Source organism: Chinchilla lanigera, unplaced genomic scaffold (genome assembly GCF_000276665.1).
Source record: "Chinchilla lanigera isolate Chin_1 unplaced genomic scaffold, ChiLan1.0 scaffold00001, whole genome shotgun sequence".
In the NCBI taxonomy this organism is placed as follows: domain Eukaryota; kingdom Metazoa; phylum Chordata; class Mammalia; order Rodentia; family Chinchillidae; genus Chinchilla; species Chinchilla lanigera.
Window position 1 is genome coordinate 53436605 of NW_004955402.1, and position 17625 is coordinate 53454229.

General features: G+C 37.3%; 2 protein-coding genes across 9 annotated transcripts in view; one reads left to right on the top strand and one right to left on the bottom strand.

Annotated features, from left to right (window-relative positions):
* Dok6 (docking protein 6) overlaps positions 1-17619 on the top strand; it is a 424913-nt gene extending 407294 nt beyond the window's left edge. The window contains exon 8 of the mRNA XM_005373053.2: positions 11395-17619. Within this exon, the coding sequence (XP_005373110.1) occupies positions 11395-11534 (140 nt within the window). The 3' untranslated portion in view covers positions 11535-17619. The remainder of the gene's footprint in view (positions 1-11394) is intronic.
* Cd226 (CD226 molecule) overlaps positions 1-17625 on the bottom strand; it is a 152036-nt gene that overhangs the window by 27744 nt on the left and 106667 nt on the right. The window lies entirely within an intron of this gene.

Consider the following 17625-nt stretch of genomic DNA (forward strand, 5'->3'; position numbering starts at 1 on the left):
TACTACTCTCTTTAAAATTAAAAAAAAAATGCTGGGCATGGTGGTGCACACCTGTAATCCCAGCACTCAGGAGGCTGAGGCAGGAGGATCATTGCAAGTCTGAGACCAGCCTGGACTACAAAGTGAGCTCAAGGCCAGCCTGAACTGCATAGCAAGACCCTGTCTCAAAAAGGACAATCAATCAATCAACCAATAAATAAATAAAAATTTAAAAAAAGATACACCATGTACAGGTACAAATTTCCTATGATGAATGTGATTATTGTGTATGTCTAACTGGTACCAATAAAAATAATCATAATAATGATAATAATAAATCTTACATGTGAAGCTGTTCTACCTGAAGGAAATTTTACCCATCAGATACTGAATGGCAGAAAAAGAGCTCAAAACAGCTACTCCGTAGTGCCACAAAGAGAACTTTCAAACAATAAGCATGATCTAATCACTGGCCTTTTTAAGCACAGGAAAGCTTCTGTGAGCTACTAGGAAAATATACCCCATCATGTGGACATCAGTAAACTCTCCATGACCTGTCCGCCCTTCATCTCCTGATCTCACCCGCTACCCCTTGCCAACATAGCTTTTATGTTACACTATTAACATGAAGAAGACTTAATTGATAATGGTAAGATATAAAGAATTTGAAAGCTGTGATCACTGGAGAGACTGGCAAAGGAAGTATTGCTAAATATATAATGTATATTATATATCGACAAAATGAAACAGAATTTTGCTTGTGATGACAAGATTATTGACTAGATGTCTGAAAAACCAGTTTAATCAATTATTGAAAGGAAAAACCCAAGGCAAACTTCTATAGTAATCCACCTTGGTAATCACATATCAAGATTCTAGAAAATGAGATGAAAAGTCAGATATTTGTCAAGTTACATTTTTGATACATATTCTTAAAGTCAGTTCATAAATTTTTAGACTAACTACCACTTACCATTACATCTTTTCCAGAACTGAAGTGTACTATATTGTACCAAAACTTGATAGGAAATTTTAAACAATTTGAGGATATTCCTCACTTTAGTCTGAACTTTATAGGAACTATGTCCTGTGTGTGTTTATTTAAAATTGAATAATTTTGTCTATAATATTAATCAAAGAATATGTCATGTAAGGAAGTCTCACATTCATGGAAAATTAGAGTTTGCATTAGTTTGAAATTTTTAATAAAAATTGGAAAAAAATGAAACCTTCCAGTTTCTCATTAATAGATAAGCTTTTCAAGGACATGTGCTGAGATGTACCTTCTCATTATTTAGAGGACATCAAAGTGACCCTTTAGTAAGTTTATTGGAAGCGCATCTTATGGTTCAGAACTGATTATACTCAACTTTATAATATTAAATTACTCCTTGGCTGATAAAATCGTCTAATATCTTTGAAAATGGGAACAATGATATATTGTTACACAATATAATTAACATTTAATGTAGTAACATATCCACATTTTATAGCTGTACCTTTGATAATGTTGATCAAATATTTACTTTAGAAACCAGATTTCTGAATTTTTCATTATGGAATCTCCATTCCTCTCGTTAATCAGCATTAATGGATTTTTATTCCATTTTTTCCTCTGTTAACATTGTTTCAACTTAGAGTATCTCATTTTAGTATTTATCATCTTGCCAACTGCCACAGATTGCTGGTGTGCTCTATAATTAGTCAAATAGATTCTCTTATCTGCTAATAGGAAAGAGTTCAGCTAAGATTTGTAAGACTACAGTTGTAAAAAATAATAACCCAGTAGGTACTTACAAGAATTAGAATACAAGAGAAATTAAATTCAAGCAACAGAAATAAATAAATGTTATACTAACCAAAATAATAGGTATAAGACTATTTTTGTTATAAAGTATTTATGAGATAAGTATTAATATGAACTGAATCAAATTACATTTTTAAACCAAATTAAAGTAAAATAAGCTACATTATTTCTGATATTTTTAGTGTTTTGATGTTTTTAACCCACCAGTCTCTTTATAACTGTAGACTGAGCACCACATAAAATTAAATTGTATGTAGTTTCCTCATGCAACAATTTCCATCTGACTTTTAAATGTAAATAAAGAATATTTCAAGGTCCACTTTTTGTATCACAACTTCAAGGATAAAAGTCTCATCATTAAGAGCAATAAATGTTTGTATAAGTTTTGTGTTTTTATGTTTGAAGGTTAAAGAAAAGAGACAGAGGGAGGGAACAAGAAGAGGAAGAGAAACCTTTCAGAAATTGAAATCAGAGCTGTAGAAATTATCTTGATTCCATACACCAAGAAGAAAAGGTTAAGAAAACTAAAAAACTCCCACAAAGTAAAACCACACAAAAAAAAATGAAGATGGAGAAGATTAGAAAATTACGAGATCAATACAACCCTTGAACATCTGAATAACAGATGGTAAAGAGAAAGAAAACAGATCGAAGAAAGAGAAACAAATAAAATGGAAGGAAAATAATTTTAAAATTATAATAATAACTCAAAAATATTTCCCACTAGTGGGACATATTAGCTCCTTGATTTTAAAATATCATAAAGTCTTTCGAATAAAAAAAACAAGACACACTATCATAAAGCTTACACCACTAGGAACAAACAAAGGCTCTAAAAATTCCAAAGCACACAAAAACAGGTTATATTGAGAGGATTTGTGCCAGATACTAGGACAGCCACTTTATTTCTACCTTCATGGCAGGTTTTGGAAATTAAGTTAGTTAATGAGGGATGTGTGCATGTCACAAGGTGATGCCCCTGATTCTGCTACACTAACTCTACTAGACTACACTCTCACAGGTTAAATCACTCAATTCATAATTCTATTAGTAGAAACTATCACACTGTCAGTGTACAGTGCCAAAATTGAGGTACCAATAGTAAAAGAATATCTATGTCACCTCAATCGTAAGTGGTAGAGCTTGAACCCAAACCAAGGAGTCTTTCAGAACTCATGCTACTAACCATTACATAATATAGGATACGTAACTTAGGACATGAACCAAGTTGAATTCTCAAAGAATTATAGAGCTTAAATGTAGCAAACTAAATTTGTGAAAGTATATGAAGAAAGTAAGAGAAAACGTTTTAATACACTTATGATAAGGAAAGATTTGTTATCAATATACAAAACCCAGAAAACACAAAGACATTTTACTACAAACGAAATTCTTTATGCACCAAAAGGAAATTAAACAAGATGAAGTTTTCACACTTAAATTTAGGAAAAAGTATTTTTAAGACCTATTCTGCTCAGCTGTATGGTAAGAAAAAAAGTATGTCTATGCCTTAAGGAAGAAAAGTAGCTCAGTGCAATGCAATTTGACACTTTATATCAGAAACCTAGTAGCATAAAACACCCATTAAGAATTTTAAATCTTTTTTTGACAATTTGAAGGAAGAAAAATTACCTGTCATATTTAATCATTGTGTGTAATCTTACCCTAAATTTATTATTTCACAAACAAATACACATACCTCCCAAAGGAATGGTCAAGAAAATAATAATCTGTATGCCCAAATTCACCCAATTGTATATATTAGCTTTGCTCAGTTTGTTGAATACTAAATATACCTTAATAAAACTAGAAGAAAAAAGGAGGAATCCCTAGCAATGAAAAAGGCATCATCTACTACAATACATGGTTCAGATATGGTCTGTGATGCCCAAAGCTTCCATGGTGCCAGCTTAACCCCCCAGTGGGGTGATGCTAAGAGGTGGTAGGACCTTCAACACCTGGGGCCCAGTGAGAGGTCAGTAGGTGACCAGGGCATACCCTAAGAAGGAATTAACCCCACCAGGCTTTTGCTAGCTTCCTGTGTTGATAAGTGTCACTGTTGCAAGAAATCATGTCATCATGCCATCTGCCATGATGTGACACACCCAGGAGTCCCCTCACCAGAACCAGGGCCATGCTTTTTCTAAAGCTGCTTCCTTTTATGAAGTAGCTTGCTCTAGGCATTTTGCCATTATAGTGAAAAATAGACTAAAATGCCTATACTATCGTAAGTTATTATCTCCTGATTAATTTTATTTTTATAGCTTGTAATGGCTCTGACTAGTGCCCCTCTAAAATCCACAAGTTGTAGCCCAGTCCCTGCTTTGGGATGTATTTGGGGTGGAATCTTTAACGTGGTAATTAAGGTAAAATGAGTCACATCAGCCGCACTTATTCAGTACAACTGCTGTCCTTCCAAGGGAAGATTGGACAGACATGTGGACATGGAAGATCATGCGAGGACACAGCAAGACAACAGCCATCTGCAGCCCAAAGAGAGAAACGTCACTCAAAGAGAGTGGCAGCAGAAGAAACGAATCCTGACCACACCTTGCTGTTGGACTTGTGGCCTCCATAACTATGAGAAAATAAATGACAGTTGTTTAAGCAACCCATTTTGTGGCATTTAGTTATGACACCCCTAGAAAACTAAGACATATCTTTACTTATTTCAGTGGGTTTTTGTCCTTCAGCAACTTCATCATTTCAGAAGTGGTTCAGTCAATCTTTAGGAATTGAGTTATGAAAATTGACATTTCCCTGTGCTGTATCCTAACATGAGACATGTGTTTAAAGAGCAACCATGAGAAACTGTAGCAAAAATAGTAAGGGCAATGCTTTGCCTTCTGTTTCCAAGAGATTTAGATCTGACTCCTGCCCCATTATCTAGTTTGGCAAGTTGTTAAATACCTCTAGACCATAATTATATTTTCTCCATATGTAAAATAAGAATCTGTGTATTAGAGTTCTCCAGCAAAGCAAATCCAATAAGATATGTATAAATCCGTGAAAGGAGACTTAGTATAGGAATTGGCTCAAGCTATTATACAGTTCAGAAGTCTCACCATCTGCCTTCTGCTGGAGGCTCAGAAAAGCCACTGGTTTAGTTCATTTCGAGTGTGAAGACCCGAGAACCAGGAACTCCATCCAGCATGAGAAGACAGATGTCCCAGCTCAGAAAGAGAATTCACTTTCTTCCTTTTTGTCCTATCTGGATGGACTGAATGATTCCTGCCCACACTGGTAAGGGCCTATTTCATTTACCCTGTCTATTGACTCCAGAGCTATTGTCATACACAGACACAAGCACATACACACTCAGAAATAATATTGTACCTCAATACTCCCAACAAATGTATTCAAGGTCGACAGGTTCCAGACATCCCAGAATCTCCAAAGGCACTTCAGAAGCACTTTTGGAGAGTACATAGATTGAATAAAACCCAAAATTTGATTAGAATTATAACTTTTAAAAATGGAGTAAAATTCAAATGCAGTTTGTGCATGGAACACTGGTAATGCATTCTGGCATTTCTACGCATATTTAATATACAATAGGTTATTACTAAAATATGTAGAATACCCCTATGTTTTTTCTATTTCTAATTTGGTTGCAAGTTTGCCTAGCCCTAAGCTTAGTAGGCAGACATTCCATAAGATTCCGTAAAAACCATCTGGCGGCAGTTCACTACCAGACTAGAGTAGAGCTGTCAGAGCTCTCTGCACCCCAAGTCCTGCTTCACCTCCTCCCCCACTACAGGCTGTCCCTTTTCCTGCATGCACTAGAAGCTGTTGTTAAAGAAAGACAATATTTCCTCTGACTACTTAGGCCCAACCATTGTTAATGCTTTGGCTGCAGGCTGTTCCCTTCCTCATCAGAGAACGTTGGTGTGTTTGTGCTTCGTGTTTTCATGTCATTTTATTATTCAAAAAAATGACATCCTTTCATCTCCCCCAGATTCTGACAAATTAATAAAACACATAAATAATCATTAAGTGTCTTTACAGGCCCATCTCCTCTTCCCAATTAATGATCACAAGATTTATGCCTTGGGGCACTTTTGACTTGCTACAAGTGCTTGGGGCACTTTTGATTGTATATGAGAACAAAATGGGTTTATGAGAGTAGAAAAGCAGACCCTGGCCAGAAGGGAGTGCTCAGTGAGAACTGTGCTGCTGAAAGTACACTTCTGAATGCCTCAGGAAGGAGAGGAGGTTTGTGATGTTCTGTTCTCTCCGCTTTTCCTTCAGTGAATGATGGGAGTCAGTGGCCTTGCATTCCACATTGCTTGTTATTTTCTACCGCATTTGTATTCCTTGTAATTCTTTACCAGGTTGAATGTTTTATCACACAGCAAGGCACTTCCCCTTTAGGCTAGAATGGCTTTGCTTCCTTGCTGTGCAGTCCTCTGAGTTCCCAGAATTGTGGTGGGGGAAACTTGGTATAGTTTTGCTAGAATAAAGAAAATGTTTTTGACACGTTCATGTTCAATATATGTCCTTCTTTATGGAATGAGTCTACGTTTCTGGGGAATTTACACATATACACCATGCAGAAAAGGGAACAGAGGTGGTAGGAATGTCACTTTTCAAAGGGTGTTGGAAACAACCAGGCATTTTTCCCCACATTGTCAACATTACTGGAATATATGATTCAAAACATTAATTTCCATTAAACATAAATACACAATGGAGTAGAAATCAAAATTCAAGAAGAGTTCCAAACAGACTAAGAGCTGTTAACAAGTTTATTACTTTTAAATGGTGCATCCTCAGATTGCAGGTGCACTTATTCAAATTCTCTGTTTTGGTGAACTAGAGAAAAGTTTACAAAGCATTTATGTAGACTCCTATATGATAGAATGCACAGGTCTGTTCCATCAAGTTTTTAATTTAAATCACAATTGATTTTTGTCTTGCTTTTATCAACATTGCCTAAGGGCATAATTCAAATGAATGTTGAGAAAATTCTTATTTGTCTTTTTTGTTCCCATATTGTTATTGCCAAAGTCAAACAACACTTACAAAACTTTCATATTTTCAGTTCTGATTAAAGTGTGTTATTTTTGTGATAGCACTGAGTAACATAATTTGTGAATGGTCTGCAGAAAAATGACTGAAGTAAGAAAAATCATGAATTAATTTCCAACTAGACTAGAAATTATTCACAAAGGAGGTAAAGCAAGCAATATTTTCCTTGAAAGAGAATAATATTCAAGATATATGTCAGACATTGATGGTGGCGCAAAGTATGGGGAGGGGGCACTGAACAAAAAAATGACAAGAATATGAACCCAGTTAGTGTAGAAAGAAGAAAGCTAGCATTTATACCATACCTACCATTCCAAGAGTTTTCCTACATATTTTTTTGTTTAATATTCCAAACACCTCTGGAGACTATATTCTCCCAAAGCAGGAAATGAGCCTCAAAAAGATACAGCAGAACTACATCTGTTTCAAAAGCCCAAGATGGCGGTGAGGTCTGCACACTGTAAGGGGAGAGTTGTTAATGATGGTTGAAATGATGTGCATGGTCCTATAACACTCTCCAAAGCTCCATTGCCTTCTTCTCTGATTCTGTGTAGCAGTAACCGGGTGGATTGTTTACTGGTGTGTATTGTTTGCTGTCCTTATCTGATCATCATTCCCAGGCCACTTTATGAACTCTAAGGTCAGACACCTGCCCTCCCTGGGTGGTCTTCCCTGCAAAGAATTGGGCTGTTTTAGTCGGTGATTGATAAATGTGACTTGAGTGATTTGACTGTTAAGATTAATAATCTAGGACTTTATAAAACTGTTCATAAGAAAAGCCGCTGCTCAATTCACAATGTCAGCCTCAGTTTTCATCCTACAGGTCATGTGAATTGAGTGATCCTCAGAATTGCCCCCTTTCAGATATTTATAAAACATCTAAAATAACAAGATAAAACCAAGGCTAGAAAAATAGTCACAATGTAGACTCTCCAGTTGACTTATGCTGCCATATACTAATATTCTCACTTATATGAACTACAAATTATAATTAGTCAGTGGTAAGATATGGAGAAAAAAGTCATTAAAAGTTTTAAGTGTTTTTTCCCATATCAGGTCAGTACGCCAAAATGTTGTCGCTTAAAATGACACCACTGGTTATCCTGTTATCCTGGTTAATTGTCATGCTTGGGGATCCACCCAGTGCTGTATCACTTTAGTAGTGTGGCAGTACACACCATGGATTAACTCACTGATCTAATATTCAAAAGAACGATATAAACTAAATGCTTTTATTATCACCCAGAGTTGGCAGATAAGGAAGTTCAGAACCTCAGAAACAGGGTGAGTCCTTCACTTGTGGCCACACATTAGTAAGTAGCAGAAAAAGCATATGTGCCTGTGTTGTGCCACCAACACTCCCACATCTAACCTCCAGCCACTCTCCTACCCTCTCTTCACTCTTAACTTCACCCAGAACCCCTATCCTAGCCTTTCTCAAATGTCTCCCAAATATCATGCCTTCTCAGTCCTCTAGGGCTTTAACTGCTCCCTTGTCTGCCTACTTCTCAGCTTCAGTTTTCCTTCCTCAGTGTATCACTAGGTTGCTGCAGGAAAGAGAAGATACACTGAGTTAAGATTTCTAAGAGAATTTAAGGAAGAGACTGTTTTGAAAGCCATGGGTAAATTTCAGGGAGTCAGTAGGAATTGTGACTGGTGTATAACACACTGGGACACACGGCCTATTCTCAGGCATAAACACTCAAGAGAGGAAACAAAGTTACAGGACCCTAGGAGACAGGTGGAGGAACTATAGGGGCTGAAAGAGCAGAAAGCTCTGGAAGCTCAGTAGGATCTGATTAGCAGAGCCACCCCCAGGAGTGTGGCAAAAGAAAACATCCACTGTATTAGTTAGCTTTCACGTCACGGGAGCACAGCAGCTACCACCCACAGCTTAGAAAAGGAGAGGCTTAATGTGTCTCACAGTTTGGAGGAATTCAGTCCATGTTTGCTTGGCATCTGGGCATGAACATTGTGACAAAGGGCAGGGTGGAGGAGAGAGCTTCTTAGTTTATGGCGACTGGGAAGCAGAGCAAGGAAACACTGGCAGAGAGGGAAGGATGAGGGACCAGATGTACCCCACCACACCTCAGTGACTCATCACAACACATCCAAAACTATGCTTTCCTAATGCCCTCAGCGGCTCCCAAGCCAAACAAGTGGGCAGCGGACTTAACAATCACAAACCACCACTTGTCAACTTGACACCCAAGCACATCTCATTAAGCCACCTTTCATCTCCAAATGAATGCAAAAGCTAGTTAATGATTTTGCCTAATTTGTTACAACTATACTGCATACAACTAAGAGTGCAATAACCCCTTCCTTAATGTTTCTGTGGTTCTAGCATATTCCCAAAAGGCAAAGTGTCTTCTGAGATTCAAGGCAAATACTCACCTGCAGACCTCTATAAAAATCAAAAACAATGTGCATAAGCACAGGGTAAATATTTCCATTCCAAAGGTGAGAAATCGGGGGATAAAAATAATTGGAATAAAGTAACATCAAAATCTATAAGGGTGAATATTAAATCCTGTGTCTCCATATTCAGCACTGAAGCCACAAGGTGAGATGTCAGTTGCAGAGGACTTGGGCTGGCTCTGCTCATGACCTTCAACTTTCTTCAGCAGATGTTCCACATCCCTATCATCTGATTTTCTGAGGTTTCCACTGTACCTTTGGCTTCATTCCAGCAGCTTCCTGCACTACTCCTATCAAGGATTGCTTGCCAGGCCTCTAATGTCTTCATTTTTATCATTATTCTGGCCTTCTGAACTCTGACCAGAATTGCCCATCAGCCTCTGCTTGCAGCAGTCTAAGGATTTTCTACACCCTATCTTTATACCTTTCTGACTTCCTCCCCAAAAATCAGTTCCAAAAGCCTCTAAACCACGTGGTCAAACGTAGTCACAGTAACAACCTCACTTCTCTGCTACCAGCTGTCTGTATTAGTCAATACTGAGACACAGTACCCAATGCCCACATTTTAAAGGAGGAGAGGTTTAATTTTGCTCACAGTTACAGAAATTTCAGTCCATGGGCTGCTTTGTTCCAAGGCAGAAACATCATGGTGGGAGGGCATGGTGGAGCAAAGCTGCTTAGTTCACGATGGCCAGGATGCAGAGCTGGGGAACACTGTCAAAGAGGAAGGACCCGAAACCATACATAGTGCTCAAAGTCACACCTGCATGACTGATACAAATACAACCAGAAGTGGGCTTTACTTATTCGCTCGTCTGCTCCCAAGCGAATCAAGTTGGCTTGATGAAGTTTAGCCATCATATCCTCGCTCTTCTCCCAGATCTGCTCAAAATGAGTCTATTACGATTCCCCTGCACAGTTAAAAAGAGAATCAGATAGTGAAGTTAAAACTGATTTTTACTCAAAAAGCAGTATTCTTGTCTCACAATTTTTAAACATTTCAGCAATTCTGCCAGCTTTAATTATCCTTTCATTATCCAAATCCTTTGGGTTTATTCCCTGAGTCTCAGGCTTTCTGCACTGCAAGGATATTACCAACCATGTGACAATAAAACTGGCTTTGAGTCTGTGGCACTGCAAAGGACACCATGGAGGGGTCTGACAAGATGTCCCACGTTTGCATGTTAATATATTTTCCTGTTTGGATTTCTCATCTTAGAAATCAGATAAAACAAAAATCAAACTAAATACATTTCTTTCTCTGAGCATAATATAAATTCTAAAAGATAGCATATGGTGGATCTATATTTCTTATCTTCCTATGAGATCCATGCATTAGGTACAAATCATTCTTATGCATGAAGAATAATGCCTGGCTAAAAAAGGACAAGGTAATTATAGGGAAATTTTTTTTGCTAAAGCCTTGGCACGCACACACACACACACACACACACACACACACACACACATATGTCTCTCCATATATTGTCAGCATTCTAACAAGTCTTCAGTAACCACTTCTGTTGCAGTTTGTGCTGGATGATTTCTCCTTACGAGGGTGCAGCTCAGCAACCAAGGGCAGAGACACAATTTTAGTAAATATGTCTTGTATAGGATTCATCTTTCAGGCCATCTTATTAACCATCAAGGTTACCTTATCACAGAGACTGACAAAACCACTAGGATAAGCCAGAACCCCTAACTTTGTCAATGTAAAACCTCTCTCATAATAAGTAATGGACTCTGGTTAGGACAAGATATATTTTGCTTGTTCACAGGGTTTTTAGAAAATTAGTAATTCACATTTGTATGCTGAAAGTAAGAATAAAAGGAAAGGAAGGGGCCAACAGGCTTTCCATCAAAATTGTTTGGAGGGCTTTCCTGCTTTTATTTCAAAAGTTGCAGAACAAGTTTGAGATTCCTAGAAAATTTGCTAGCTCCCTGGCATCCACAATTGTTGGGAAAACATATTTGGTGAAAATACTGATCACTGAATATATTTTTAACTCACAAATGGCATAAAAGTCTTAAACCTGCTTCCCAACAGCAAGCTCAGTACCAAGGATTTGAAGTCTGCTGCTGAGATATTTTTTTAATATCTCTCTGTGCTCTTCTGAATTTGGTAGTTAATGGAGCTCTCCTCCCCTTCTTTATAGGTCATGGGTTTGGTTCGTCAAAGATGTCTCGTGCACAGACGTTTCCTAGCTACACAACGGAACAGAGTGAAGAGGCGCAGCCTCCCTTGTCACGGTCCAGCAGCTATGGCTTCAGCTACAGCTCCAGCCTCATCCAATGACACACACAGGGCACTGCTCACCAGACAGACAGCCTCTCTTGGACCTGCCTGCGGGGTCATTGAACCCTCTGCCTCCTGGAAGACCAATTGCAGTACAAATTGCTCGGTTGGGTCTAGCCCCAATCCCACTGGAAGGTTAATAACTGGAGTTCTGCTTCCTTGATTCAGTGGCTAAGTCCTTTATTTATTGAATTTCTAGGGGGGAATCTATGTTTTACAGTAATAGAATCCAAATTGTATGAACAGTCTTTAAATAAACAAAATTCTTTGGGTCTGAAAGTAACAGAAGCCTTGGCACTGGGAGAAGTGCCCCACACTGGTGGTACCTGAGTGACAGGCACTTACCCCTGTCTTCAACACCCAGTCCTGCCTCTGAGCACAGGGTCTGTCCATAGGCATCATGACCTACCACAAATTTTGTGGCTTTTTCAGTTTTGACAGGGTCAAATCCAGTAAGCTCTGCAAATGGCATCTGAACACTCCATATGAATAAATCCAGTGACAACTAAGGAAATATGAAATTAGAACACTCTGTTAATCAGGGTCTGGTAGCTCTACTGTCGTGTGTGTGTGTGTGTGTGTGTGTGTGTGTGTGTGTAGACAAATATAGATATGGATATTGCTATATCCATCTATATATAACAAGTATATATATAAATATATATGTGCTGATGGTGACAGGATATGCTCACTTAAATTGTTGAAAACTGTAATTTGTTGCATTAAAATTAAGATTGTTATGTTGAATAGCTATTTTTAAAATAGTGCTCTTTAGAAAAAAAACAGGCTTTTTATTAGCAAAAGTATTTATGTAGTCCATTCTGCTCCCATGAAAAGTCTGAGCAAAAATGTGAGAAGAGGAATCCACTGGAAGCAAGAGCCTGGTTGTCCTACCCGTCGTGCTGTCACACTGTCCGTCTGGTCAGTGTTGCTTTACTGTCGACAGTGTTTCTCTCCTCAGCCATTCTTCTGAGCTACGTGAGGAAGATCTGGTGTGATCACTAGTTAGCTTTCAATTAACCTGAGGGAAAAGACTCCAAATGAAAAACTAAGAATAAAAACACACGCATTTAAAAAGAACTCAGCTATTTTTCAGTTAAGAGAAGAAAAAACAGTTACAGAATAGTAGCTATCAACATTTAAAATTTCATAAATACCATCCCCAGGAGCCATTAGGTACTTGTAATTTAGAACTCACTGGTTTATTTTCTCTTGTACTGGACATGGTTTGTCTGAGCTTATAGGTGGAAAAGGACCAAATGTAAATACTTTTGGACCTGACACTATTGATAACCATATAAGATTAAAACGCAGTAGTGATTCCCACATGAATTGAGGAAGGCTGGCTAATCCTAATCAACATAAATAGATGTGCCCCTAATTTTAGAAGTAAAAATGAAAATTATTCTGCCTGAATGATCTGATACAGTGTGCCTCATACTGGTATTTCCCAACTAGTCCAGCATAGGTTTAAAGAACAGTGAGCCTGATTTTTTTAATAACAAATTTTTTTATACCAACAAAAGCAGTTTATTGAATGGGTACCTATTTTGCAGATCTCTGTTAAGATTTTTTTCATCCATATTCATAGCCTGAGAGTAGACTGACAATTCATTTCAGTGAATGACTACTGAATAAAAATGGCTCCACATCCATTTTTGATAAATGTGCACTTATAACCACCTAGACTCTCTGAATCACTCAGATAGATATGAAAACCCCATCAAGATGCTAATCATAAGAGTTAATGTGGCTGCAAAAAATAATTACCCTAAGCCTTCAGGGATAAAAAGGAAATTACCCAAACTCTCTGTGCTGTGAATTTTGCTGACACAGCAGAGGAGCAAATGACTGGTTCCTTCGGAGGATACAGCCTTCCCTGGGATCCCTGTGTTCAGGGTTGACAGCTCTGAATTTCTTTACTACGTGGCATTTGCTTTGGAAATGCCACTACTCAAATATACCAGAGCAACTCCCAGCTGAGACCTTTTGAGCACAGTTCCTAGTGCAGCCAATTCAGAGCGAGCCTCTCGCTGCCTCACTCAGTCGAGCTGTTGCTTAGACACCAGAAGTTTCTATAAGGGACTTATGGGGAAAGGCCCTCAGGGGTCCTGGTTCATGTCTCAGCTTTATTAATGTGCCAGAAGCACAGACAGCAGGTCCAGGGGGATTCTGCTAATTACACGAGTCTGCTCTTGTGTCTCTTTGGTGGGAGACAAGCATCTGCATGAATCGCTTCCAGAACACCGTTGAGTTCTGATCTTCCCTGGTGAGCTGACTGTGAAGACATAACTTTGGGCCAGTTTACTCTGAAAATAATGTCACAGGAAAAGGGTGTGAGAAATTTGCTTCCCAAGGCTTTAACCCAATCTCAGCGTAGTGAGAGTGATGCTATAAAATATCTCATCATATAGTTTTAGAGCTTTATTCTAGTATCCTTCTAGTATCCTATCTTCCAATTTCCAATTGAGTCAAAACTGCAAAGTGAATAGATAGAATTTATAGAACTTCACACACTTGACAAAAAACAGTGTTTGTTGTAATAAAAATGACAAGCAGATAGAGCTACAAAGACCAAAGATGGAAAGTTACAGTCCCTGGGAGCTTCATAAAAATCAGTTCCATTGGAGTGACTAGAACAGCTGTGGGAATGTGTTCAACTCATCTGAGCTCGTAGGTTTTTGATTGAAGATGCCTCCATACTTTGCAAGTCCTTTCTCCCTCCAGAAATATACTACATCTTTAAAAATTCAAACAACTTTTTCATTGTGAGGGAGCGATTGCTGTGAACCAAAGACATCTAGGCTCCTGAAAGTGACTCAACTGGGGTTTCACCCAGATTGGTCCATGTAAATAGTCACCACTTATACATCAGTTTCATAGACACCAATGATCAAGGAATCCCACATATATAATGAAGTCTCTTCTGACAGCAGAGACAGCCTGACAGCATACATATTTCATAGAAAGATTTATGGGGGGATTTATTTTTCATGTCCTCAATTGTTCCTTCAGATAATCTTGATTAATGTGCACATAACCAACATATGACATTATATTTAAAGTGAGGAAAAGTACACAATGAATTTGACCTAGTAGTTCACTATTCTTGGGGGGTGGACAAAATACATCTTTCACTTACTTATTGGACAAACAGTAGGCATTCAGAGATAATTTATTTAGGCAGGTTACAAATATCTGTGAATCTATAGGTTCTAGCCACTGCCAAAATTTGAATTTTATACAAAAATATATATTTAGTTACTTATTAGGGAGGATGCTGATTGATAGAGCATGTGAACTAAACACCTCTTTCACCAACTAGTAATCACAGCACTACCCTAGTATATTGTACAATTCTGTCTTCTTTGGACAATTACGTTTGAAAAACATTCATCACCTATAAAACAATCGGCCATTAGTACATTCTATCTAACAGAAACAGTGGCCTGACCAATATCTTTACACTGTTAGTAGTAGTTTCTACAGATCCAATTTACTGCATGTGATATCTTTATGGTAGATACTAAAAATGTATCATACAGATTGATGTCTCCTCATTATTTGGCTAATATCTCAAAGAAATTTGCAAAAAAGCATGAGTACATTACTCCCTTGATTATTTGAACGATTTGCTGTACTAAAGTCAACCATTAGTGCTAGATGAAAAGAAGCCAAGGAAGTTATATTCTAATAAATATCTTAGTCCAGTTCTATTATAACACAGCACAATAAATGGACAATATCCATCCAGTAGGGAAGAGCTTTTCACTTGTAACATTTTAAGTTTTACAAGAAAAGTCACGTTAATAGCTGATTGAAGTGAAAAATACATATTCTCCAATTCTATTAACATGCCTATCAGTGTCTTACAAATCACATTATCAATAACTAATTATATATTCCCGGACCACTTCCTTGTCAAAACAGATAAAGATTTACCCCAGGCATGTAGTAATAATTATAACAAGTGGTATGTTACACATATTAATATCTAGCCTATGAAGTTTTTGGGGTGTATGTATGTAGGCTATGAAATTCATAGGGTGCAAATCCCCATGGGGGGGATAGAGAAGGATGGTGGTTAGTCAAGAGGATAATTTAAGTAAAATGATAAGGAATCCACCGAAATGTCAAGTGCACACTTGGACTGCTAAGTGCACACTTAGACACGCTAACCCAGTTCAGTGTCACACACTTGGCCTTCTTTACCGATTATCTCAGTTCTTAACATGCCCACAGGAACACACATTACCAGCACATGTGCTTTTTTCCATTTCCTGAAAATATTTTAACACAGAAGAATGTGCAACAAAGTCCCCTAATAAAATGTATCTTCAATAACATGAGAATCATTTTTCTATGGCCAATTTCATTTTATTGTTATTACGCATATATATTATCATGACACATATGGTTAGGGGCTAAATTTGTGAGAAAAGATCAACAATCTCATGTGTGTATTCCCTGTAAACTTATTAGAAAGACTACCCTTTTCTCTGTGGAACTATTACAAATCGAGACTTTCTTTCTCAAGAATGTGAACTTTGTTTTATTTCCACAATTGTTTCAACAGAGAAGACATTAGATAGTTTATAGTCTCATAGAAGTATGAAATGCTAGGCATATTTTCTACACAGGCAGAATGCTAGCCAGCTCTAGAAGCAATCTTAAAGGTCGTATAGAATAAAGGTTTCACTTTGATTTCCTCAGGAGAAAATTGAAATCCATGGACACTGCATTTTGCTAAAGGCAAAAAAAATGGCCAGGAATGGTTCCTCCTAGTTACGGGGTTTATGTCTAGGATGTTTCTGTGGTTCTACCTTGTCTTCCAGGCAAACCTAGCACAAGTTGAGAAATACCACATGGCCACATGATAAAAATGCCTTTGTATGTTTAAGGGTTTCCTCATATTTTTGAGATGCTGCTATTCTTCTTGGATTTATCACCAACCACATCCTTCAAAAGGCTTTCTGAGACACTTCACTAGATTTGTTGTAGGTCATGATTGACTAGCATAAGCTTTATTACTCTTAAATTGCCCTCCAATTATTTGTATAAAACTCAGACTTATTTATCATAAAATAATAGAAAAAATTAGTAATTGTGTGTGTTTTGCTGTCCTGCTAATCCCTCATATTGTAATTATGATCATTATTTTGGAATCTTTACCCCTCCATATCACTTTATGGTGTCATTATTTATGTTATTTGTGTAAAACTTTGTTAGGTAATTGATACTATTACAGCTACATTTTTTCATGTGATCTTCAAATAGTTTCCAACTTCACCAGAAATTTCAAAACTTATTTGTTTTACATTAAAATACTTTATGGCTCAAGCTTTTCCTTCCAGGCAATTATGTACATTTACTGAAGTTAAAATGAATAAGAAATAATCTGAAAGTATTAAACAACATAAAGGCTACAATTTGTTTATAATCTTCAGACATGTTTCCCTGTATTTAACATCTTGTAAACGTGTGGAGAGGAAAAATGAATTTGTTATAGAAATGTTCCTTCTAATAATTCCATTAAATGAATATGCTTTTATTTTAACATATCTCCCACACCTATGATGCCAGCCCATATTCCACATAACAGCTGTAAAAGAATAAATGTGTTTAAAGATTCTAATCATTATTTTGGGCCATTTCTACCCATTAATACAATTAACTTCTTCAATCTGTTAGCTGTGTATTGGATGCTTTTAGATGGACAGCATGAAATCAATCCCTTCTCTGGACACAGAATTGCACACTGAGATGAGCCCGCTATATGCCCTAACTGATAATTCTGAGACCCACAGTCTCTTAAAAGAGTTGCTTATTATCAGGTCTACAAAATGTAAAACTCCAAATTCAGGCAAAAAATAATATGAGATATCATTTAGTGTTTTAAAAACTCATTGTAAGATTTCTCTTGAAGAAAACATCTTGCCCTGGGTTTTATGATGATTTCATATTTTTTTTTTTTTCATAACCAGAATCGAACTTGAGCTTGCCAGGCAGGCACTGGGCCCCTAAGCTATACCTCCAACCCTCAGATCATTGACTATTTGTACTTCCTTTTTTTTTTTTTTTTTTTTTTTTT